The sequence below is a fragment of the Sphaeramia orbicularis genome, chromosome 13 (assembly GCF_902148855.1).
Source record: "Sphaeramia orbicularis chromosome 13, fSphaOr1.1, whole genome shotgun sequence".
NCBI lineage: Eukaryota > Metazoa > Chordata > Actinopteri > Kurtiformes > Apogonidae > Sphaeramia > Sphaeramia orbicularis.
The window spans coordinates 24822271-24846837 of NC_043969.1; the positions used below are offsets into that span (position 1 = coordinate 24822271).

A 24567-nucleotide genomic window follows, 5' to 3' on the forward strand; every position below is an offset into this window, starting at 1 on the left:
TGGGATCCTGTACTTTTACACACATTCTTACCGTGTTTCAAACTAAATGATGCAAAGCAAGTGTGTATAAGTGCATCAGGTGAAAAGTTGTGTGATAAAGAGGAGGATTTCAATGTGTCATAAAGTGTCTCTATTGCCATCTTCTGTAGAAAAAGTGGTACTGCACGGCTGTTTTATTTTACAAGGAACAAGTTCAGTGAGACATATTAGCATCCGAACAGCCACTACTATGGTACATATACAATGACATGGAAATCCAGCTTATTGTACAGTTAAATCAGTATATCATAACCATTAGTTGTTGTTTTTTTTAACTGCAATATTAAGAAACTAAAACCCATGAATAGCCACAGAAAAAATCATCTGCTGTTTCCTAAAAGAACTGATGTAAAGCAAGCATTGAGCAGATCGTAATTACAAAATTCATTTATCAATTCATTTCCTATTTTCTTTGTTTTTTACCAGTTCTATAATTATTTTGTGGCTTTTTATTTAGCAAAACATCTGTGATCCAATTGACTATAACTAATCCTTTTTATCACCCTTCAGCTGAATTCTTTACACCCAGATATATTTACTCTTTATTCTGGCGCACAGTGATAAATAGAGCTTTAGGAGTGAAATATCCACCAGGATAATACTGTTGCATAGAGCTGCTTGTCACATTTTCTCTGTTCAGGTTGCAAGTACTCTAAAAGTCAAGGAGCAATAAAAATGAAACAGAGACAGATCTTTACATTAAAGAGATGGATGTGGCACAGGAGGTCAGATATCCAGCCAAACTGTCCATCCCAGAATAAACCACTGGGTGCAGTCCATTGAAACAGTCACTCTGGTCTAAACTCCATCCCGTGTCCTTCTCCTCATAATGAGATTTATGTCGACTGACCGCCGTCTCCTCTGAGCTGTGGGTGACGGGGGGCATGGTTTGCAGACAGCTGATCTGGACATGGGAGTCCTGAAGAGCAGATGTGGTGGAGGGGTTTGTAGTGGTGACAATTCGAGGGTCTGACACCAAACTGTCCTCCTTTAATTCCTCCCACAAGTTGCCTTTAGAAAACAAACAAAATAAGCTGCACCACTAATAAATGTTGACTCTTAAACAATTACTTGCTTTGCTTCATGATCTATGTCACAGGTGTCAAACATGCGGCCCGGGGGCCAAATTCGGCCCACTAAAAGGTCCAGTCTGGCCCTTTGGATGAATGTGTGAAATGCAAAAATAGATATTAAGAAAGTAACAATTATTTTAGTTCAGGTTCCACATTCAGACCAATTCAATCTCCAGTGGGTCAGACCAGTAAAATACTATCATAATAAGCTATAAATACTCACAACTCCACATTTTTCTCTTTGTAAATGTAAATATTTTCATGTATTTACACTAAAACAAAGTATAATTTCACAAAAAAATGTGAATAATCTGAACAAATATGAAGAACCTGAAATGTCTTCAGAAAAATAAGTGCAATTTTAATAATATTCTGCCTGTTACTAAATGTTTTGTGTATTTGTAGATCCACTGTGATCTGTAAGTCATAATGAACATGTGTTAATGATAAATTGAGACAGAATAGTGTTAAAATTACACTTATTCTTTCAGTTTGTTCAAGTTATTCACATTGTTTGAAAGGACAGTTTGTAGATGTAAACATTTGCATTGTTTAATTTAACTTTTTTCACTGTGAAATACAGAGAAAAGTTTGGAGTTGACATTATTTATATATTATTATGTTATTATTTTACTGGTTCGGCACACTGCAGATCAAATTTAGCTGAATGTGGCCCCTGAATTAAAATGAGTCTGACACCCCTGATCTATGTTATTTCAGGAGTGAGTCGTGGACCTGGTTGCAGTTGAGTCTGACTGAAATTATATGGACAATTCTTCACTTTCTATTAAGTTGTGCATTTTCTTTTACTCAGACCTTGTGACAAAAGACAACAAGCAACAAATGTTTTACTGGCACCAACACATCAAGGAAGTAATACAGACTAAAACCAGTCTGTTTAACCCACAATTATGTTTGCTGATTTGGAAAATACACCATTTCAGCTTTGATGATAATTGTGGTGGACTTACTTTCACTAAAGGAAATACAACTTTGAAATACTTTACTTGGGTGTTTCCATTTTATGCAAATACATTGTCACAAAATTAAAAAGGCCTTTTTTTTCTGAGCTCATAAAAAGTGGAGTTTTTAGAGCATACATATGATGAGCAAACAGAATGTGAAGTACTTCTGTAGATTAAACTGCACAACAATATGTAAACTAGTTCAGATGAATTAAATTTCACACATACTATACAGTAGTGAAATGCAACATACACTTTAATTTAGTCATAAAATGAATGTAAAACCTACATCTTGACTTAACCCTTGTATATACTTGGAATATTACCTGAAGATCTGATAGACAGAGATTGTAGCTTTTTATTGAAAGTCTTACTTGTAATAGCAAAGAAAATGATCACAATTAACTGGCTGAAGCCACACATCCCCAACATAACGCAATGAATAGACAAAGTTAAAAAGGTTGTTATTATGGAAAAAACTACTGCAAGATTACAACTGAAACTAGAAAAATTTGAGAGAAGATGGAAACCAATAATTGAAGCGATACAAGAGCTTTAAATACCTCTTTTTGTTTTTAATATTGCTCTTTTTTTTTTTTTTTTTTTTTTTTTTTACTTACACATGTTGCTTTTTGGTAGCTCAATTATTTTATTCTGTTTCTTTTCCTCAGTAGCACCTGTTTTAGTTTTGCAAATACACTTATCTGTGCTGGTGAAATATTAGAAGTCAGATTTCAAGAATGTTGTTGGTATCTGTGTAAATTATATATGACCTTGACCTGTATGTAAAAGGTGTAGTATAAGTAGTTATGAGTGAAACTAATGTGACATGGATTGAGTGATTTGTAGACTGAGGCTGGTGTGATTTTTGTACATCTTCATGTGTTTTATATTGGTGGAATAAATAAAAATTAAAAAAAAAAAAAAAAAAAAAAAGAATGTAAAAATATCATATGTAATAGTCAAACTCTAAAAGGGGCGATTTTAGAGTTTTTGCTTTTCATAAGTTAAGCACTTCTTGCTGAAACTTACATACTTTTACATAAACAAGGTTTTTAATGCAGATCTTTTGCTTGTAGCTGAACATTTTGGTGTCACTTTTGCTTAAGTAAAGGATCTAAATACTTCTTCCACCACTGATGACAGATTAAACATTGGCTATTATTACCATGTCAGCCTTAGATTGTTCTTACCGTGCAGCTGCAGATCAGTCAGACTGGGGTTGAGAGTGTCGATGTCATAAGTGGTGTCTCCGTCCAACAGTAACTCCTGCATGCTCCTGTGGTGGCCGCTATATTCAGTGTGCAGGGCCACGCTGTACGTGGGAGGCATCTTCCCATTCAGGTGTGAGTCCAGGCTCCCAGTGGCTGATGGGACACCAGCTGAAGGCTGCTGTCCACAGGGTGAATACAGGACAAAGGTGTCGTTGGGCGGAGCAGTGGTGGGGCGAAAGTAATGGGGCTGCTGAGAGGACGGGGGGATGTGTGAATATTGTGGCCGACGTAAAGGAGGGCAGGGAGGCCGACGCTGGGCTGGCACGCAGGATGAAGAGGTGGTCTCATATAATGGGGCGATTCTGGATAAAAGCGTGGGGTTACAGGGTGGCACAGCCCTGACCTTGTCCGGTTTCTCTCCCAGGAGATGGTCTAAGTCTTCTGCAGAAAAAGACATCCTTAAATTACCCTTAGAACACAGGTCATACTCCCTTGTCTGCCTCAAGATGGAAAAAAAATAAATAAATAAAAATAGTAACAGAGGATTATAAATTCATGGTTAACATGACTGATGATCCCTTATTGTTTTTTCTTACTGGGTGGCATTTTAATTTTGTTCTACATGTTACAATGACAGTAAAGTATGCTCTGCTCTGTTCTGTTCTGTTCTGTTCTGTACTGTTCTATGCTGTTCTGTACTGTTCTGTTCTGTTCTGTACTGTTCTATGCTGTTCTGTGCTGTTCTGTACTGTTCTGTACTGTTCTGTTCTGTTCTGTGCTGTTCTATGCTGTTCTGTACTGTTCTATGCTGTTCTGTACTGTTCTCTGCTGTTCTGTTCTGTACTGTTCTGTACTGTTCTATGCTGTTCTGTGCTGTTCTGTTCTATGCTGTTCTGTTCTGTTCTATGCTGTTCTGTTCTGTTCTATGCTGTTCTGTTCTGTTCTATGCTGTTCTGTTCTGTTCTGTTCTGTTCTATGCTGTTCTGTTCTGTTCTGTTCTATGCTGTTCTGTTCTGTTCTGTTCTATGCTGTTCTGTGCTGTTCTGTTCTGTTCTATGCTGTTCTGTTCTGTTCCGTTCTGTTCTATGCTGTTCTGTTCTGTTCTGTTCTGTTCTATGCTGTTCTGTTCTGTTCTATGCTGTTCTGTTCTGTTCTGTGCTGTTCTGTTCTGTTCTGTTCTGTTCTGTGCTGTTCTGTGCTGTTCTATGCTGTTCTATGCTGTTCTATGCTGTTCTGTTCTGTACTGTTCTGTTCTGTTCTGTGCTGTTCTGTGCTGTGCTGTTCTATGCTGTTCTGTACTGTTCTGTTCTGTGCTGTTCTGTACTGTTCTGTGCTGTTCTGTACTGTTCTGTTCTGTTCTGTGCTGTTCTGTGCTGTTCTGTTCTGTACTGTTCTATGCTGTTCTGTGCTGTTCTATGCTGTTCTGTTCTGTGCTGTTCTGTGCTGTTCTGTGCTGTTCTATGCTGTTCTGTGCTGTTCTGTGCTGTTCTGTGCTGTTCTGTACTGTTCTATGCTGTTCTGTGCTGTTCTGTGCTGTTCTATGCTGTCCATGCTGTTCTCTTGCTGTTCTGTTCTTCTGTTCTGTTCTTCTGTTCTGTTCTGTGCTGTTCTGTGCTGTTCTGTACTGTTCTGTACTGTTCTGTGCTGTTCTGTTCTGTGCTGTACTGTTCTGTGCTGTTCTGTGCTGTTCTGTGCTGTTCTGTTCTGTTCTGTTCTGTGCTGTTCTGTGCTGTTCTGTTCTGTTCTGTTCTGTTCTGTTCTGTTCTGTACTGTTCTGTTCTGTTCTGATCTGTTCTGTTCTGTACTGTTCTGTGCTGTTCTATCCTGGTTTATGCTGTACTGTTCTGTACTGTTCTGTGCTGTTCTGTGCTGTGCTGTTCTGTACTGTTCTGTGCTGTTCTGTACTGTTCTGTGCTGTTCTGTACTGTTCTGTGCTGTTCTGTGCTGTTCTGTACTGTTCTGTTCTGTACTGTTCTGTGCTGTTCTGTACTGTTCTGTTCTGTTCTGTGCTGTTCTGTTCTGTTCTGTACTGTTCTATGCTGTTCTCGTTCTGTTCTGTTCTATGATGTTCTGTTCTGTTCTTTGCTGTTTCTGTACGGTTCCGTGCTGTTCTGTACTGTTCTGTACTGTTCTCTGCTGTTCTGTTCTGTACTGTTCTGTGCTGTTCTATGCTGTTCTGTGCTGTCTGTTCTATGCTGTTCTGTACTGTTCTATGCTGTTCTGTACGGTTCAGTGCTGTTCTGTACTGTTCTATGCTGTTCTGTACTGTTCTCTGCTGTTCTGTTCTGTACTGTTCTGTGCTGTTCTATGCTGTTCTGTGCTGTTCTGTGCTGTTCTATGCTGTTCTGTGCTGTGCTGTTCTGTTCTGTTCTATGCTGTTCTGTTCTGTTCTGTTCTGTTCTATGCTGTTCTGTTCTGTTCTGTTCTGTTCTATGCTGTTCTGTTCTGTTCTGTTCTGTTCTATGCTGTTCTGTTCTGTGCTGTTCTGTTCTGTGCTGTTTCTGTTCTGTTCTGTTCTGTTCTGTACTGTTCTGTACTGTTCTATGCTGTTCTATCCTGGTCTATGCTGTTCTGTTCTGTACTGTTCTGTGCTGTTCTGTGCTGTTCTGTGCTGTTCTATGCTGTTCTGTACTGTTCTGTTCTGTTCTGTGCTGTTCTGTGCTGTTCTGTGCTGTTCTGTTCTGTTCTGTACTGTTCTGTTCTGTTCTGTACTGTTCTATGCTGTTCTGTGCTGTTCTATGCTGTTCTGTTCTGTGCTGTTCTGTGCTATTGTGCTGTTCTATGCTGTTCTGTTCTGTGCTGTTCTGTACTGTTTGGTACTGTTCTATGCTGTTCTGTGCTGTTCTGTGCTGTTCTATGCTGTTCTATGCTGTTCTGTACTGTTCTGTGCTGTTCTGTGCTGTTCTGTGCTGTTCTGTTCTGTTCTGTACTGTTCTGTTCTGTTCTGTACTGTTCTATCCTGGTTTATGCTGTTCTGTTCTGTACTGTTCTGTACTGTTCTGTGCTGTTCTGTTCTGTGCTGTTCTGTACTGTTCTGTGCTGTTCTGTACTGTTCTGTGCTGTTCTGTGCTGTTCTGTGCTGTTCTGTACTGTTCTGTGCTGTTCTGTGCTGTTCTGTTCTGTTCTGTGTACTGTTGCTGTTCTGTTCTGTTCTGTACTGTTCTGTTCTGTTCTGTACTGTTCTGTGCTGTTCTGTGCTGTTCTGTTCTGTTCTGTTCTGTTCTGTTCTGTACTGTTCTGTACTGTTCTGTACTGTTCTGTGCTGTTCTGTACTGTTCTGTTCTGTTCTGTTCTGTTCTGTTCTGTTCTGTACTGTTCTGTGCTGTTCTGTACTGTTCTGTTCTGTTCTGTTCTGTTCTGTACTGTTCTGTGCTGTTCTGTTCTGTTCTGTTCTGTGCTGTTCTATGCTGTTCTGTTCTGTACTGTTCTATGCTGTTCTGCACTGTTCTGTACTGTTCTATGCTGTTCTGTGCTGTTCTGTACTGTTCTGTGCTGTTCTATGCTGTTCTGTTCTGTACTGTTCTGTTCTGTTCTGTTCTGTTCTGTACTGTTCTGTGCTGTTCTGTACTGTTCTATTTCCTTAAGCTCCTGGTCGTGTCCTTTAACTCTCACTGATGTTTTTCTGGATGCTCATTTGACGTACGTGGCTTTGCCATGCTCCTACGAACAGTGACAGGGTCTTTGCGGCGCCACTTGTGCAGTTCCTCTTGCATCTTCTCCACCTTGGCCGGATTGAGGGCCCACAGACAACCTTTACGGGATGAGTTCCCATTTTTGTTCTCCACCTTCTCAAAGCACTTGTTGAGGGAGAGGTTGTGCCGCACTGAGTTTTTCCATCCATCAGGTGCTGTCTGAAAACAGAGAATACATACTGTTAGTTTAGCAAATATTAACAACAGTGATGATGTTGTTTGTTTGTAGTGTCGGCATAATTATAATCATTAATAATCATTGAGCTGAACTTCAGTAGAGTACATTCAGATGGCCCTTAAATGTATCTAAAATCACAGTTTTTGCAGTGAAAGTGTTTCTTCTCTTCAGTCTCCTGTATTTCCTGGCCCTGCAGCCACTGTTTAAATGAGCAGGCAGCTGTTTGGAAAGCAGCCATCTAAAAGGTGAACTACTTTGATTTAAAGATTTATGGAATCTTCTGGAAAATCCACAATATTTGTGACAATCCAGGGTTCAGACAGAGTTCAAAACTTGCAGGTGCCTCATTGAAGAAACGTCTAAGCATGGGGGCATGAATTTTTAATAGCTGTTTTAATCTATAAGATACCGTCAGAGAAATTTATCTCTATCTCATAACATCAAAATGCCCCCAAAACATGCATATACCATAGACAGAAAAAGCATAACAGGAATCTAGATATGTAGAAATATTATCTTTGATGTCTGAAGAGTCCCTGCACCAGTTCTATAACCTGGCTCCAGGCTAAAGTAAATACAAAAACCCCGTTAGGCTCACACCTCAGAGGGTTCACTACCCAGCTGGTCCGTCTGCAGGTGGAGAACACTGTCCTCACACTGAGCCATTAATCATCAGAAGTAAGTGGTAGCTGCAGTCACAGAAGTGGAATAATTTGGGATAATCTTTTACTTACTTAACACTGCAAACCAGATCATAAACACAAAACCTCTGACACACAAATACTACACTAATGACGCACACGCTGTATAACTCTGATCATTTCAGCAGATAGAATAACATGTGCATAATAGAGCTGATGTTGCTTTTATGGCCCTGTGTAATCATGACTTATAATGTGAGGTCTTACATCATATCACAAAGACGAAAAAGAGCAGTAAATCTAATAATATGATCAAATTGTGGCGCTAAATGAAAAACACCCGCAGGAGAGAAATGACTCACTTCCAACATGATCATCTTTTTAAAAAATGTGGCACTAACTCCAACTTTTCTACCATGCACCTGCCCAGAGAAATTTATCCAAATCAGGAGCAGCCAAGACAAAACAAGTCGGAAAAGCAAACACACATAGAACAATTAATCTTGTGTTTACAGTTCAGAGCTTGTTGCATGTGCAGTGCAATTCTATGATATCTTCCCTTGAAACAAACTTATTGTGACGACTAGTTTCATTGAATGAAAATGTTAAATTCATGAACTGAGGTACCTTGAAGTAAGGGAAGTGTTCAGTCATGAAGCTGTAGATCTCGTTGACTGGCAGGCTTCCTGTTTTACTGTTCCTCAGGGCCATGAAGATCAGGATGCTGCATCATGAAGGAGGCATTAGTATTAGCTGTTTATATTTGGCATACCATTTTTAACCTATACACAAAGAGTACATGACAAATACTTCTTTAGGTATTTACACGTAGTTCTTCTACAGCACAGGTGTCAAACATGCAGCCAGGGGGCCAAATCCGGCCCGCCAAAGGGTCCAGTCCAGCCCTTAGGATGAATTTGTGAAATGCAAAAATTGCACTAAAATATTAACAATCCTTTTAGTTCAGGTTCCACATTCAGACCAGTTCAATCTCAAGTGGGCAGGATTCAGTAAAATACTATCATTATAACATATAAATAATGACAACTCCAAATTTTTCTCTTTGTAAATGTAAATATTTTCATGTATTTACACTAAAACAAAGTATAACCTCCTTGGACCCAACTATGGGTTTTCTGGACAAGAGTTTCACAACTTTATACAAAAAAAAAAGAAAAGAAAACTGTCCACCACAAAGGACATTCCATAAAAATTTTAAAAACTGCATCTGAAAAAACAGTTGCATCATGATGTTTCCAATTTAGGCACTTATTTAATACAAAACAAAAAAAGCTGGTACTTTGCTGACATTTCCTGGGTCTTAGGAGGATAATTTTGCAAAAAATGCAAATAACCTGAAATGTCTTTAGAGAAGTAAGTACAATTTTAACAATATTCTGTCTGTTACTCAATGTTTTGTGTATTTGTAGTTCCACTGTGATCTGTAAGTTATAACGTACATGTGTAAATGATAAACTGAGGCAGACTATTGTTAAAATTATACTTTTTTTTTTTCAGTTTGTTTATGTTATTCCCATCTTTTCAAAGGATAGTTTGTAGATGTAAACCTTTTCATAATGTAAATTAACTTTTTTCACTCTAAAACATAGAGAAAAGTTTGGAGTTGACATTATTTATATATTATTATGTTATTATTTTACTGGTTCAGCCCACTGCAGATCAAATTTGGCTGAATCTGGCCCGTGACCTAAAATGAGTTTGACACCCCTGTTCTACAGAGCTGCTGGAAACATAATGGACAGGTGAAAAACATAGGTATGTGATGTTACCTGTATGAGTAAATGGGTTTGGGGAAAGGCAGCTGTGTGGTGTTCTCCTCATTGGTTGAACTGGAGAGACTTTGGAGAGAATATTTGGAGGTGTTGGACTGGTTGTTCGTGGTGTACAGTCTAGCTGGAACCTAAAAAGAGTCATATGTCATCATCCATTTCACATTAATCCATAATCTGCTGTAGTAATAAAACACCCACTCCTCATCCAATCCATCTTTGCCATTCAGAGGCCATACTTTTAAAAACAACAAGTAGCTTTTTCCTCAACAATGGTAGTAATAATGTCAAATCCCTATCTACTCTGCTCTCTATTCCTTCTCTCTCCCTTGGCCACACCTCCTCATTCTCTCTTTCCCGCTCCTGCTAATCAGCCTAACCCATTCCACCTGTGGTCGCAGCCACGGCTCATTAGTTGGGGGCGTATATATTCTCTCTCTCTTCTCTGGTCATTTGCCAGATTGTCTCACACTAGGTGAGACAATCTGGTGGTTGTGGCTCAGGTGGTAGAGCAGGTTGTCCAATAACCAAAGTGTTGGCGGTTCGAATCCCACTCTATCCTAGTCAGTCAGTTGTGTCCTTGGGCAAGACACTTCGGCAAGACCTCCCTGCCTCCAGTGCCACCCACACTGGTGTATAAATGTTTGGTGGTGGTCGGAGGGGCCATAGGCACAAATTGGCAGCCCCGCTTCTGTCAGTCTGCCCCAGGGCAGCTGTGGCTACAAATGTAGTTTACCACCACCAGAGTGTGAATGTGAGAGCGAATGAATTACGGGTTAATAATGTAAAGTGCTTTGGGTGTGTAGAAAAGCGCTATATAAATCCAATCCATTATTATTATTAGTGTGTACTCTCCAGCGTTATTCTCCGAGCCTGTTTCTAGATCCTGTCCTGACCCGACCCGTTCTGACCCGACCCGCCTGCCACCTGGATTCGACCCCGCTTGCCTGCCTGACCTCACCTGCCTGTCCTTGTCCCCCCGGTAACGACCAGCCTTTGTTTCACCTCGCCTCTCCACCTGAGCTCCGGATCTTTGAACCGCCTTCTGTCCCCGACCACGTCCTCAGCCTGTGCCCACCTGGTTTGGATTGGATTCCCGGCTCCCACCTGTGTCTGACTGTCCTGCTGCCTGCTCCCTGTCTGCTTAAAGTCTGTCTGTTAATAAACTGTTTAAAGACTTTAATCGGTGTATCTGCTTTTGGGTCCTCTGTACTACCCGTGATAAATAAACCTCTACAACTTCTTTAATGATGCTGTTTTCTATGTATCTTCTCAGTTTAAGGATTTATGCATGGTTTTAGAACTGACTTTTATTGTGTTTTATGTTTGATGTATATTTTTAGTGTAGATGTATGGCTGGGATTTCTATTTTGTGTAACTTCTGCTGATGCTGTCTCATCCAGGACACTCTTGAAAAAGAGATTTTTAATCTCAAGGATCTGTTTTACTGGTTAAATAAAAGTTATAATACAACAGTGTCTAAAACACTCTTCTCTTACCTGTGAGAGAGCGTTGGATGAGCTGTAGGACGGACAGGTTTGAGAGAGGAAGCAGGAAGGCTCCACTGACCCCGCTGGTAGTTCTGGGTAAAAACACTGACAAATTCAATGACAATGGTGTTAAACAGCATCTGCACGGTGTTATACCTGTGCAACAATTCAGTTTTGTCATTTCCAAATAAATTTGCAACATACAGTTGATTTTCAATCATTATCAACAAATCATCATCTACTTTGTCTTTATCTACATGTGTTTATAGTAAGGATAGAACAATAATTGGATCTAATAATCACATTTTTATTCTTATCTGTATTTTATATGTTCTTTAGTCTGATGTTAAGTAATATAAATGTATTGTGAAATACATTTCTTTGGCTTTGGTTTTCCTACTCTATTTTTGTTGTATTTCATTAATATTCTACACATATGAGTTGACCCATAGTTTGTAGGATGGCATGATTTTTTGTGTCCATTAGTGTAGTAGTAGAGCATGACAGAAAACTGAACTGCAGTGCATTTAGTAATTCTGAGCCATTTCATTTAATTCAGTTTATTTCCAAAATATGTGAGGTGTTGTTTTGAATACATGAGTCTTTACTGAAGGATTAGTTTGCATAAGATGAGTGTCGTATAGGTCTATAAACCTGGATGCTGCTGTTGTATTGGTCCCAGGAGGCTGTTGCTTCACTGCTTGAGCTGTGTGTTAAAGAGTCATTTCCAGGACTGCACACTTCCTGCAAGCAGCTGAATGCAGACAAACAGTGAGGGTGACAACTGGGCACAGTTGCTGTTCCTTCGCTGAACTGTCGTCGGTACGGGTGGAAACGGTCCACTGGTCCTGATCCAGACCCGGGGGACAGGGTCCCATCAGCACTGTGCCTCCTATTCACAGCTGCAGACCTCAAGCTGAAGGTGCTGCCCTCCTGCTGGAGGAGCAGATAAACCTTAGTCAGTTTCTATGGAGGTTATCACCATGGAAATGGAAATGATATTTGGCAGGGTTAGGTGTGTTTATCTTGTCTTAACAAGCTTTACAGTATTATAGCCAAGATGCTGTCAGTGAGAGATCCACAGTCTTTCCAGAATAATCATCCAAGTGTAAGACCATTTACAGCGTTTATTGACATTATATAAAATGTGATTGGATGGGATTATACTGGAGAAAATTACAAGCAGAATTTGTATTTATGTGAAAAAAACATATTCCCTGTACATCAAAATCAAAATATCTAAATAAATACTTGTCATTTTACAGAAAAATCATTATCATATATATTGACTGTGGAAAGCTATTCAGTCGATTTGCATTAAATCTAATTCAGAAACACTAAATCCTCTCTTGACAATAATTCTGACTGATTTTATCTCAATTTAGATAAAGTTTTGGCATAAAAAGAAGGGCCTGAGGCCGCTCAGTACCGGTGCCTCTGCCATCTGCTGGCAGGACGTCCCACATGGATCACAGCAGGACAGGCTGGCCTGGGGGGCTGATGTCTGAGAGTGGCTACCACAGGGGGAGAAGGCAGGGGAGTCTGACATCCTGCACCAATATCTGTGAATAGACAGAAAATAAATGGAAAACATGTGGGGACAGAGGGGAAAAAAAATGCTTAATCTTCCATACCTTTTTCCTGGATCCATTGAGTATATTTTCATAGCAATTCATCAATGTCAAACTTATTCAGAGATAAGAAAAATGAAAAATGAAACATGGGTAAACAGAAAATAGAACAGTTAAGTGATTAAATGATTCTTAGAAAATAATCCATATGTATGACTGTAAAAGAAAAGAAAATTAAAGAAAGAAAAGACCACAACAAAAGAAAATAATTACGATTACTCTATTGTGAACCCAATATTTATCCTTTTGCACAGGTTAAACAAATGACGGGATAAATTTATCATCTTAGTTCTTCTGAACCACGCTGATTCCATAATCACCTTTCAGCGTATTATAATTCAAGTGGACTGAGAGGCCATTAAACTTCTGTTTCTGCTCCTTGGTTGTGTTTTCAAGATGTAGAAAATCAACCCTGTGATCCCCCAATTTTGTCTAATCACAGGTGTTTGCAAACAGGTAGGAAGGTTAAAAACATGATTGACAGCTGTAACTACAAAACGCTGATCAGATTCCATCAAATGTGAGCTGGACCTGGGCCTGAACCTGGACCTACTGCGCTTTTCCATGTCTCAAAAAGCTTCAGAAATGTAGTTTTATATTTCCATAACAGCATGAAACATGAGTTCATCTATATAGGTTTATTCTTTTGAGTTGGTCCAAGAGGAGAGAGCTGTACTGTTTTTGATTCCTGCAGCTTTAAGTGTCTTGTATTAATGTGATATCACAGTGGGGTTGGCTTTAATAATCTGCAAAGAGTCAACGATCTGAATTTTCCTGGATGTCACTTAATTTTTATCCCCTAAAGACCTACAACTATTTTTGTGGTGACTTCCAAATTCATTTTTCTCTACATTCAACCTTTTCTAAGTGGTTTATGCCATATGTTATAATATTATCTGCATTTTTCATTGAAAAGCAAAAAAAAAAAAAAAAAACAGAAAAGGCATTTTATTATATTTACTTTACCGACCATGTGATGTTTATAAAAGAGTATATCCATATTATTGTATCAAGAGAGAGAAAACTGAAGAAAAAGTCAAGTATCATTATCTGAATAGAAAAACAAGCGTCTACAGCCACTGTCATTTGTCAAACTACATGGATTTTATCAGTGAAGCAATGTTTTACAAAATGATGGTGTTTCCCTATTCACTATGGAGCCTCTGAATGTCTAAAAAAAAGACACCTGTGATGCTGCTGAAAAGCTGAGAAACTCCTTTTTACCTGAGTTAATTAAATATATTGATGGGATTAGTGGCTAAAAAAATTATTGAACATTTCAGATTAGTAGATGCTTTTGGTCAACAGTGGCTATTTAGGTCTTTGAGGGTTAAACAATGGTAACTAACAGTCAAAAACAAGCTGACTTATTCTCTTTTTTCACTTTTTGCTAATACCTCATGACAGAAAGCAGTTGGTGATGACAAAGTACTTCTTGTCACAGATCCTTGATGTTCACTGAGTCATTAGTCAAATGTAAAACAGTGAGGTATAGTGACAGCATACGAGCGAAGGCATGGGAGCAGGTGGGTTCATTTTCATTTGTAAACACATGAGTTTGACTCCAGTGGCCTTCATGGGTCAGGGGTTTGTTTCCTAAGCGTAAAGACGTGTCATCTGATCCCAGCGGAGGTGGGTGACACGTGGCCCAGGTTCCAGTAAAGGTAACTTCAACCGTGACATAAACCAAGCTCATTAAAAGTGCCAACAAACCATGGCTGTCAGGTCACAGAAAGCCGAATAATGCTGAGGCAGACTAAGTGGAGAAGTAGCAATCCCAGCGGTTTCTGTTCAGATCTAAAGAGGCTAAAGTGTCAAGGTGAAAGTTGAGAGATTGCTTTATCACCACTGTGGCAACAAATCCTCTCATCTGCTTGACAGACACACTGCCACCAGCCAGAACACAAGCACTTACAGTATGAGAAGCAGAGGAGACACTGTCAATGAAGAGCATTAATAAAAACAAGGCAAGCTCGGCTATTTCTGACAGTTTATCATTATTGTTCTGGTGCAGTTTCTGTTCATACTGTAGATCACAGGTGTCAAACATGCGGCCCGGGGGCCAAAACCGGCCCACCAAAGGGTCCAATGTGGCCCGTGGGATGAATTTGTGAAATGCAAAATTTACACTGAAGTTATTAACGATCAATAATGTTAAAATCATTTTAGGTTAATTCAATCTAAAGTGGGTCAGACCAGTACAATACTATCATAATAACCTATAAATAAAGAAAACCACAAATTTCTCTCTTTGTTTTAGTGTAAAAAAATTAAAATTAAACAAATATTTACATTTACAGACTGAACTTTTACAAAAAATTGTGTGCAATCTGAAATGTCTTAGAGAAGTATATGAAATTTTACCAACATTCTGTCTTTTCCTAAATGTTTTGTGTATTTGTAGATCCACTCTGATCTTTAAGCTGTGATGTACATGTGTAAATGATAAACTGAGGCGTAATATTCTTAAAATTGCACTTATTTTTCTTAAGAATTTTCAGGTTGTTCATATTTGTTTGTTATGTTCAAGTACAGTTTGTAGATATAAACATTTTCATTATGGAATTTGACTTTTTTTCACTCAAAAATCTAAGAAAAAACTTTGGCGTGGATATTATTTATAAGTTCTTATCCTATTATTTATATTATTTTACTGGTCCGGCCCACTTTAGATCATATTAGTCTATATGTGGCCCCTGAACTAAAACGATTTTGACACCCCTGCTGTAGAAAGTTCACATGACAGAGCTCAGGTTGGTCACAATTAGACGCTTTATTCATTTATTTTCAGCCAGAGTTTTTCATCAGAAATTATGGTCTGACCCAGTGATGATATATCCCAGTGAAAAAAATATTTTAATCTCATCATAGATTTTCTTATTTATATTGATCTTAATCTCTCTACTAGATTTGTGTTTTAATTTTTTGGTCTGCACAGTTTAAACATCTGCTTCTCCACGTTCATCAGATGTCTCATTAGTTAAGATGATTCTCCATATTCGGTCTTTTCTACATGATGGAAATTCTAACTTGATGATCGTAAACTGTTGAAAACCAGAAATGAAAGGAAAAAAGCTCAAAGTAGATCACAGGTTTACAATTTTTTACGCCCATATTGGCATTTAATTATCCATACTCAGTGTAATGAATATAAGATGCAATGTTTTTATTATTAAAAAGTGAATGGCTGTTATAGTAGGGAGTAGGTAGTCACATGTGACAGTGTTGGAGTAAAGAAAGAAAGAAAGAAAGAAAGAAAGAAGTCAGTTACACTTACTAATAAAATAATTGAAAAAAAATGTCATTAAACCATTAAGACCAAGTTCTGCTTTTGTGGCAATTACAAATATAAATAAATAAATATATATATATATTTTTTTTTTTTCTATTTTTTTTAATTTTTTTTTTTTTTTTTCTATATATTTAACTTTTCTGAAGTGATTTATCACCATTGACTGTAATGTTATCCTGTGTTTTGCATTTTTAAAGTAAAAATCAAGTATATTCCTATATTTAATTTACTGATCATGTAGATGTTCATAAAAGCTCAGATTAAAGTTGAGGGTTATATCAGAAACAGAGAAAACTGAAGAAAACGTGACCTTTTCAGCAAAATATACCATTAACTGAACATAACACAAGTGTTTCCATCCACTGTTATTGATCCAACTCCATGGGTTTTACTGGTGAATCAACATTGTAGAAGATGACGGTGTTTCCACAGTACCTCCAGAGCCTCTGAACGTCCAAATGGGTCATATCTGATGACCATGAAAAGATGACAAACTGTATTTGACACCAATTATCTACATGTATTGATGTGATTAATGGATCAACAGGTATTAAACAGTTTACATCAGTAGATGCTTTTGGTCGCCAGTGGCTGTTTGGGTCTTTATGGGTTAAAATATAGTTACTGTTGGTGATTCCTTTAGCGTAGAACTTCCTTTTCAAACATAAGGTTGGAAACCACACTGATTCTCTAACTTGTTTTTACTGCATTGCCAATCATGAATAAAAACTACTGTACTGTATTTAACAATCTGATGATATACAACGACATACTAGGTAAACAAAAGACAAATCTGCAAATTTATACAAAAAATCTTGGATATTCTCTAAGATTATAGTCATAAATTTGTCATAAATTTACTAGAAAAAAAAGCCAGATATTCTCGTATTTATAAGAAACAACTATTTCATTGTTTCATCTTGCATCATGCCCCCTGGCTCCTTAAAAATATTGTCTTATGGCTGTAATATGTTGGCATTATGTTATGAACGTTAAGAGTCAAAAGAATTGTGGGTGTTTAAATAAGACATTTTCAGTGACAGTGTTTTTACAGTGAAAATGGGGTTGAGTCAGGTGTTTGTACAGTTCGCTGTTAGTGACTGATGCATTACTTTTCAGTGATAGCAGTGATGGCTGACGTTATCGTACTTGTGGTGGCGAACAACATGATGTTTCGATCTAACTCACAGGCTTGTCCCAAAAGTTTATCAGTGTATTTTCAAAGTGGAAATGTCAGTAAAAATATAAAAGATTAAATTCACGTTACAATTTTGTAACTTTGGGGTAGCTTTTGGGTCTTGACCTGAAAAATTTTGGGAATTAATTCTTGGGAATACTGATGTAAAATAGAACAGTGTTTTATATATATGTATAATATTGTAAAATAACTGCTGTTGTTACTGCTGTTGTAACCAAATAATTCCCTGCAAAGGATCAATAAAGTATCTATCTATCTATCTATCTATCTATCTATCTATCTATCTATCTATCTATCTATCTATCTATCTATCTATCTATCTATCTATCTATCTATCTATCTATCTATCTATCTATCTAACCAAGGTGGATAACCTTGTCATTGGACAGTAGCACCTTTAAATGATGGAAATTTGATGAAAATAATTTCTGAAATAATGAAAGTGCTGTTAGATGTTGACCTAAATAAATGTTTCTCTGACTTTTCAGCTTTTTTACTCTTTTTTTTAATTCAGTAAAGCTGTTATATAAAATAAGTTACAATACATTGCTGAATTACAATAGTTACATTTTAAATGGTAATCTATAACTTACTACATTCCAAAAGAACATTTCCAATACCAAAAATAAACAGTGGTCATACAATAAGATGATGACGGTGACTTGTTTGTTATGTTTGTGTTTCCTGACTTGTGTTACATAGTTTGATGATAGTTAGTGTTATGCCTGCAGGTAAACAGTAGACATGATGAGGTGTATACATTCATGAGTATTGGTGTATACTGATAAAAGTGGTTAGGGTGCATACCACAGGAGCACCCTGAGCAGAGTCCCCGCTTTGATTCATGGCTGCCTGAGCTGCTTGCTGCATGTCATTTCCCTCTATTTGCTCACACACAGAAGAGTTAACCAGAACACCTCTGTAGCAGCAGAACTGTACTCTTTTCCACAGACTAATAACAGTAAATTAAAACAATTGTACATTTTTAGTAAGTAACAGTGCAAATGTTGCTTCAGGAGTCTACAAAAACACCAGCATTAAAACACCGTAAAACTGCAAAATTAACTCACCCAACCTTTGAACTTGATAAGGGTTTGCTGTCTTCTTTGTGGCGTTCTGGTTTCAGTCAGATCTTCTCACTCTGACCTGTAACCTCTCTACATCTCTTGCCTGTTTCCCTCTTGAAGCTGTGCACCTAAGCCCTCCTCACCCTGACAGTGCAGCACGTCGATTAGATTGACTGTCTAAATGTGTATAGTAGTGGTTGATGGGCTGGTTTCAGATTTTGGCAGCTCACAATATCATCCTCATTCTCTCTGTGTGTGTAGGTGTATGTGTGTGTGTGTGTGTGTGAGTGTGTGTGTGAGTGTGCGTGCATGTGTGTTTGGCATGTATCCAGGTTAGCCCAGCAATAAGATATACAGAAATAAAAACCTGCTGCAACAGGTTCCAAAAGATCTACTGGTGCAGTCATTGGCAGCTGGCAGCCCCCTCTTCCTCCTGCCTTCACTCTTTCTTTGCCTGACTGAATGGTTACTTGTCTGAATGGGACACAAGATACACCAGTGATCACAGCCAGTGGCAGAGAGCGGGCACAGTGCCCTGGTTTCTAAACTTGCCCATAGGAACTGTCTTAAATATGATCTGGGTCCTTTTAATTGTTGCACATCCAGATGAATAAATCCACAACACAGGCAGGTCATTTGTGTATTTTGGGCATACAACATTCCAGATAGAGCAAACCAAACCACAGGTGCTTCTCTGGTAAAAAGCCAGTCAATCTGGAAATTTCACTCTCTGATTCAACCAGTAGAAGTTAAATGTCAAAGCTAATGGCTATACTCACCAATCAGGCTGAAGTAAACAGCTCCTGCACATATTTTTAAATGCTCCAAAGGGGGGTCAGTTGGAGCATTTTTTTTTTTTTTTTTTACTTCTGAGAAACTTGAACATATGAGATTCAAAGTGAAAGCAAGCGAAAGTCATAAAGACTAAAGAGGGAGAAGGACTAGGTATGTCAACACAGGTAGATTCCTATCCTATCCTCCCAGTGAACCAGGAACACAGCAACAGCCTTAGCTCGTAGCTATACCTTGAACAAACCCTGTCCTCAGTGAGAGGGTGAGGCACTATGAGAGACAGAGGATTAATTACAGATTGAATAAACTCTTGTGTTACCGTGCAAGGCCTCTGCAGAGCAAAACTACTGCCGAAGGCTCTTTCTGCCAAAGATGGAGTTCTTGAGGAGGGAGTAATGTGGGAACAGATTCCAGGGGGCACCTCAGTGAAAGTCCCATTGTCTTCTGGGAAATAATTGCTCCAGTGCTCTGGTGTTCTCAGTTGCAATATCATGTTTTGCACACAGGAAGATATTATTGACCCCGTTATGGTCTTTTAAAAGGACCTGACGGAGCTGTGTTTTAGAGAAATAATTCTGCCTTATTTTTTAGACACAACTACTTGTATCACATCTGATCACAAGATACAGCTCCACCTTTTAGCTTTTGGAAGTCAAAGCTGGACTTGACAGAAAACTTGATGCAGCATCTCTTTTTTTATTTACGTTACAGACCGCTCACAAGTGTTACACCCCCCTCTCACTGTAATTACATGGTGAAGCACTGGCTGAAGTTTAGTTAACAAAACAGAGAAATAAATCATGATCAATGACAAGTTACTGTAAGTGAAAAGTAAGATTCTGAGGATGACACATGCAAATTTGTCTGATTTATACCTCTATGTACTGATTTTGTTGACTGAATTATTAGCTGCACTACCTTGACAAAGATATGTCTGCAGTAGAAAAAAGTTTGTCATTATGAGGTTCACCCAGAGGTGCAACATGTATAGATGTTGTAATCTGAAATAAATCCATTGGAAAAAGTCTTAGACCACATGTAGCTTTGTTGTTTTTACATTCTGTAAATGCCATATGCGTTTATTTACCGGTCTGTTTCTAAAGCAACAAGAAAATACAAGAAATAAGTGCAAAATGAACACAAAATACATCAGAACTGAACGGTTTGTCAGGTAAATTAATATTTAGTGCAACCTCTTTTCTCATGACAAAACATTTGCTATGTGCTGAATCAAATCTGGTGTAAAACAGCTGAATAATTAGTTCAGTAAATCTCATATTATCACCTCAAGACTTGTAAAAACGCACAGGAAGATCATACTCTGGGGACACTCTAGTCTACTGAAACCTTTTTAAACTATATTTTTCTATACATTATGGTTATATCTTGATCCAGAGACAGAATGACTTTAATGTGATAAATCAACAAATCTACAGAACATGTGGCCCCTAGACTTTTGCAGAAAACTGTACATTTATATGCAACAAATCTGCATGAAGGATTGTGATATAATTAAATAAAGCGGCAAGATATTTATCTGCTCTGTGATTTTCTATACCTGTACTATTAGTAACAAGTCCTACACTCTCAAAAATAGAGGTACCAATGCTTGTCGCTGGGGGTGTACTTTTTTGAGAGACATTTCTGTACCCTTTTGAAATGGTCCATTTTTGTACCTTAAGTACTTTACATAGACAGAAAACTCTCATAAACAAGGGTTGGACAAAATAATGGAAACACCTTAAAAAATCAACAAAATATAATAACTCTTTCCCCGCCATTGACGAGATATTCCGTCAATTGCTTCCCAACGCTTCCCCGCCAATGACGAGATTTTCCGTCAATCCGTGTTTTCACTGTTATACTGTAGTTGGAGGTGTTGTGGATCATGTGAATTACTTTCCTTAGTCCAAAAACAAACAATTAAGCAGCTTTTTCGGAAAAATGACGGGCCGGGTTTAACGTTTTTGCACTGGAGTCTCCGTATCCCATGGCAAACGCATCCAGCGGCAGTCACTGAATGAGGAAATGAAGACTGCAGGAACCGCGCGCAGTTTCAAAAGCCTTAAAGATGATTATGGAGACAGAGTCTGACAATTCAATATATGATGGAGCTACAGAAGAACCATTTAGAGACAGGAACGGAGAAATAGAAGGTCAGGGAGACGGACACGGAACACGGGAAACACGGAGCGGCTCAGGTCCGACACGGAGGTGCGGGTGGGGGGGGGCGGGGGCACAGAGCAACACGGAGAAAATGACAGACAGGAGGAGAGAAAGGGAGAGACATTTGTAGAGGAAATTCAAGGAGAAGACAGACATACAGACATGGGACAAGACAAAGGAAAGACTAGTCTGCATCTGTTAGAGTGAGTTCAGATTCAGGAATGAGAACCACAGAAACATATTCAGCTGTAGAATGTCCGCAGGATACATGGAAGACACTTTGGATTTGGCTTTTGAGAAATAAATAATACATAGATTCATACAGAGATAAATACATAGAGTCCATAGAATTATTTACAGATCAAAACACAGCAGCTGGTCCACAAGGAGGACCTGTGCAGCCAAAGGCCAGAAATCTACAGTATTTAGTGCATTTGTTTCTTTTTTTTCCTTGAAAATGAGGAATATATGAGGGTGTGTATATCCAAAAGCTAAACTAATATGTGTTAGACTTATACTGATGTATTAAATGTGCAAAGTTTAGAAGGAACCTTGTGCTTTACCAGAGGTTCGGTCTAAAGTTTGGTGTGGATTCCCCTATTAATATGGTGTAGGTCCACCTTTTGCGGCAATTACAGCCTCAATTCTCCGAGGTATTGATTCATACAACTTGTGAATTGTTTCCAAAGGAATTTTAAGCCATTCTTCAGTTAGAATACCCTCCAACTCTTTTAGAGAGGATGGCGGTGGAAATCGACGCCTTACTTGAATCTCTAAAACTGACCATAAATGCTCAATAATGTTGAGGTCTGGGGACTGTGGCGGCCATACAAGATGCTCAACTTCATTAGAATGTTCCTCATGCCATTCTTTAACAATTCTAGCTGTATGGATTGGGGCATTATCATCTTGAGGTGAAGGTGTTTCCATTATTTTGTCCAACCCCTGTAGCTGATAATGCCATGATGTTTAAAGTTTGAACTGGTGGCCTAATTGAGAAAAAAAAAAAAAACGGCATAGGCAAGCTACAACATCAAGACATGGAGGTGTGAATGAAAATTTATTAAAACAGAGATTATGGCAATAATCAGAGGTTCTAAAAAGCTAAATAAATTATTAGTCTATTATCATTGAGCTAATTGGGCTATTTAATTAAAACACAAATTATTATTAAATATAATATAGATTAATTACAGTATGATTTATAATAAATAATGTGCTAAGCCTAATGTTTGAACTATAATTAGGCCTACTGTTCAGTTCTCCTAGCCTATAGCCTATTCTCATGGTCTACACATATTTTTTAATGCTGCAGTGTACCTTATAGTACAAATTTGTACTTTACATAACTTTGGACCCTTTTTCATAGTCTAAAGGTGCAATTCTAGCCTCCTAAAGACCAATATTGTACTTTTGAGAGAACATTCCTAAAAAGTGTACTTATAGGTACATAAATGTTCTGATCTCATATCTCTATTTTTGAGAGTGTATGACAAGATTAGAACCAGCATCGATGTTGTCTTTGTGTATTTGATCCTCTGCTATACAACAAAAACAACTAAATATACAATATTAAGCTTTTGCATTAGCCATTGTGTTTCCTACTTTGCACAGCTTTTTTTAACTAAACATCTGCATCACTTTTACCATCAGAGACCAGACTGCAGCCTCCTCTGCAGCACCCTGAGACGATAAAACATGGCATATACCAAGTGTTTTCCATTAACATCTCTCTTCTCTGAATTAAAAGTACAAAAAAAAGACATAGATATTTGATTTATACCCAAAGCAGCCACTTGCACATATCACAAAACTTTGATAAGAATTAAGAGGAACTTGTTACCTCTCATGAACTGAGCCACACCCATTTTCATGTTAATGTGACGTGCTTTAACTTTCCAGTCTGACTTTAGGATGTTAGAGGACATATCTAAATGAGTGCACACCCTTTCACTGGAAATGACATTTCGTAAAAGTCTTTATGGACCGTAAAAATCACTCAGCAGGACAAACGTCAAACAAATATGATTGAAAAACACTAACTGGTTTTTCCTATTGTCTAGCGAACCTTAACTGCGTGTGTTGATACTGTAAGTTATTTTTCTTGTGAATCGCATCCGGCATTTCTAAATCATTTCTCTCCAAATGGCTCATGTTTAACAGGACTTTCACATGAACTCACACGTTCCTCTGTCATCAAAAATGTAGTTTGTTTCAACATGTTTGTCCCTCAACTGATTACACATTATCTGCTTAATAACAATAGTGATCATTTTGTCTTAAATGTAATGTTTATACATTAGGAGATATAAGCTGTATGTTAGTTAATGTCAGATGAGTGATTTATGGATGTCTTTTGAAAAATGATAGTAAAACACTCACAGTCCCTAAGGCCTGAGTTTTATTACTGAATACTTTGCTTTTTGGCTCAGAGTGAGGTTACAGAAATGCATCAATTATTCTGCCTGTACCAAGGATATTTTATAATAAAAATGTGCAGCTGCCTCCTTGAATCACTGTTTGTTATATTCACAATTAGCATTCCATTACCAATTCAGGCCACTTATTAAAACGTTGGTTCAAAAATTGTAAACACAGCTCAAAGCTAAAGGTTTCCAAGGAATCAGGATAATTGTACATAATTACACATCACATCTTTCACCTGAGTATAAACTGCAGTATTGTAACATTACATGGAATAATACGACACCATTGAGGAAAAAAAGACTAAACATCCTCCAGATCAATAAAGGCTGTCTTACCTCTGATAACTGCCATCCATCACACCTTCAGAAGTACTGTGAGCACTGATTCAACAACACACAGTGGCAGTTTTTTCCACTGAGTGAAGCTTTATTACAATGTTTACCAGGAGACTGCTGGTTAGATTATACAAAATCATTTTGGATTTCATGACTGCCTACTCATTTGACCCCTGCGTACTGCAGTTTGACATTCCGAAATCCCCTCAGACATCACATAAAGGTACAGATACACAATCTCGTGCAAAAGAATTCCATAAATTGCATTTAATCACTTCATTGTAACTGATTTCCCTTCATTTCTATTGTTTGTAACTTCTCCCTCATTGACCCTTTTGAATGGATTTATGTTGTGTTCTCTTGGTTCTCTTTAAACCATTTAGGACACAGTATTTTAATCCAAAATACTGCAATAGGATTTGGAGCCATCATTAACTCTGACAGTCTACAACAGTGGTTCCCAACCTTTTTGGCCATTTTAACATCACAAATTTCTGCCAACCCCAGACATTCAAAACTGAGACTTTTTTTTTTTTTTTTTTTTTACTAAAATTAATTTGTTTTTGATCATGAAATA

The 24567-nt window shown here is 38.0% G+C and overlaps 1 protein-coding gene across 3 annotated transcripts; it reads right to left on the reverse strand.

Moving 5' to 3' along the window:
* Positions 1–564: 564 nt before the first annotated feature.
* foxn1 (forkhead box N1) lies at positions 565–24095 on the reverse strand. Of its 3 annotated transcripts, none has more exons than XM_030151891.1 (9): positions 23991–24095; positions 12512–12644; positions 11737–12018; positions 11092–11187; positions 9593–9723; positions 8430–8526; positions 6935–7142; positions 3271–3732; positions 565–1050 (listed from the first exon to the last, which is right to left on the reverse strand). In XM_030151891.1, the coding sequence occupies exons 1-9, from the start codon at positions 24008–24010 to the stop codon at positions 734–736; spliced, it is 1746 nt and encodes a 581-aa protein (XP_030007751.1). In that variant the 5' UTR covers positions 24011–24095; the 3' UTR covers positions 565–733. The 3 variants fall into 3 exon arrangements, with proteins under 3 accessions (XP_030007751.1, XP_030007753.1, XP_030007752.1); XM_030151893.1 differs by lacking the exon at positions 23991–24095 and adding an exon at positions 18279–18415; XM_030151892.1 differs by lacking the exon at positions 23991–24095 and adding an exon at positions 18274–18408.
* Positions 24096–24567: the final 472 nt, after the last annotated feature.

Bases quoted from the DNA above. Each gene is read 5' to 3' on its own strand.
- foxn1 (XM_030151891.1), bottom strand. From the start codon at position 24,010: ATGGATGGCAGTTATCAGAG. The intron at 12,645-23,990 runs GTAAGACAGCCT...GTCTATTCACAG, and splicing joins ATGGATGGCAGTTATCAGAG to ATATTGGTGCAGGATGTCAG. The intron at 12,019-12,511 runs GTACTGAGCGGC...CTGCTCCTCCAG, and splicing joins AGCAGATGGCAGAGGCACCG to CAGGAGGGCAGCACCTTCAG.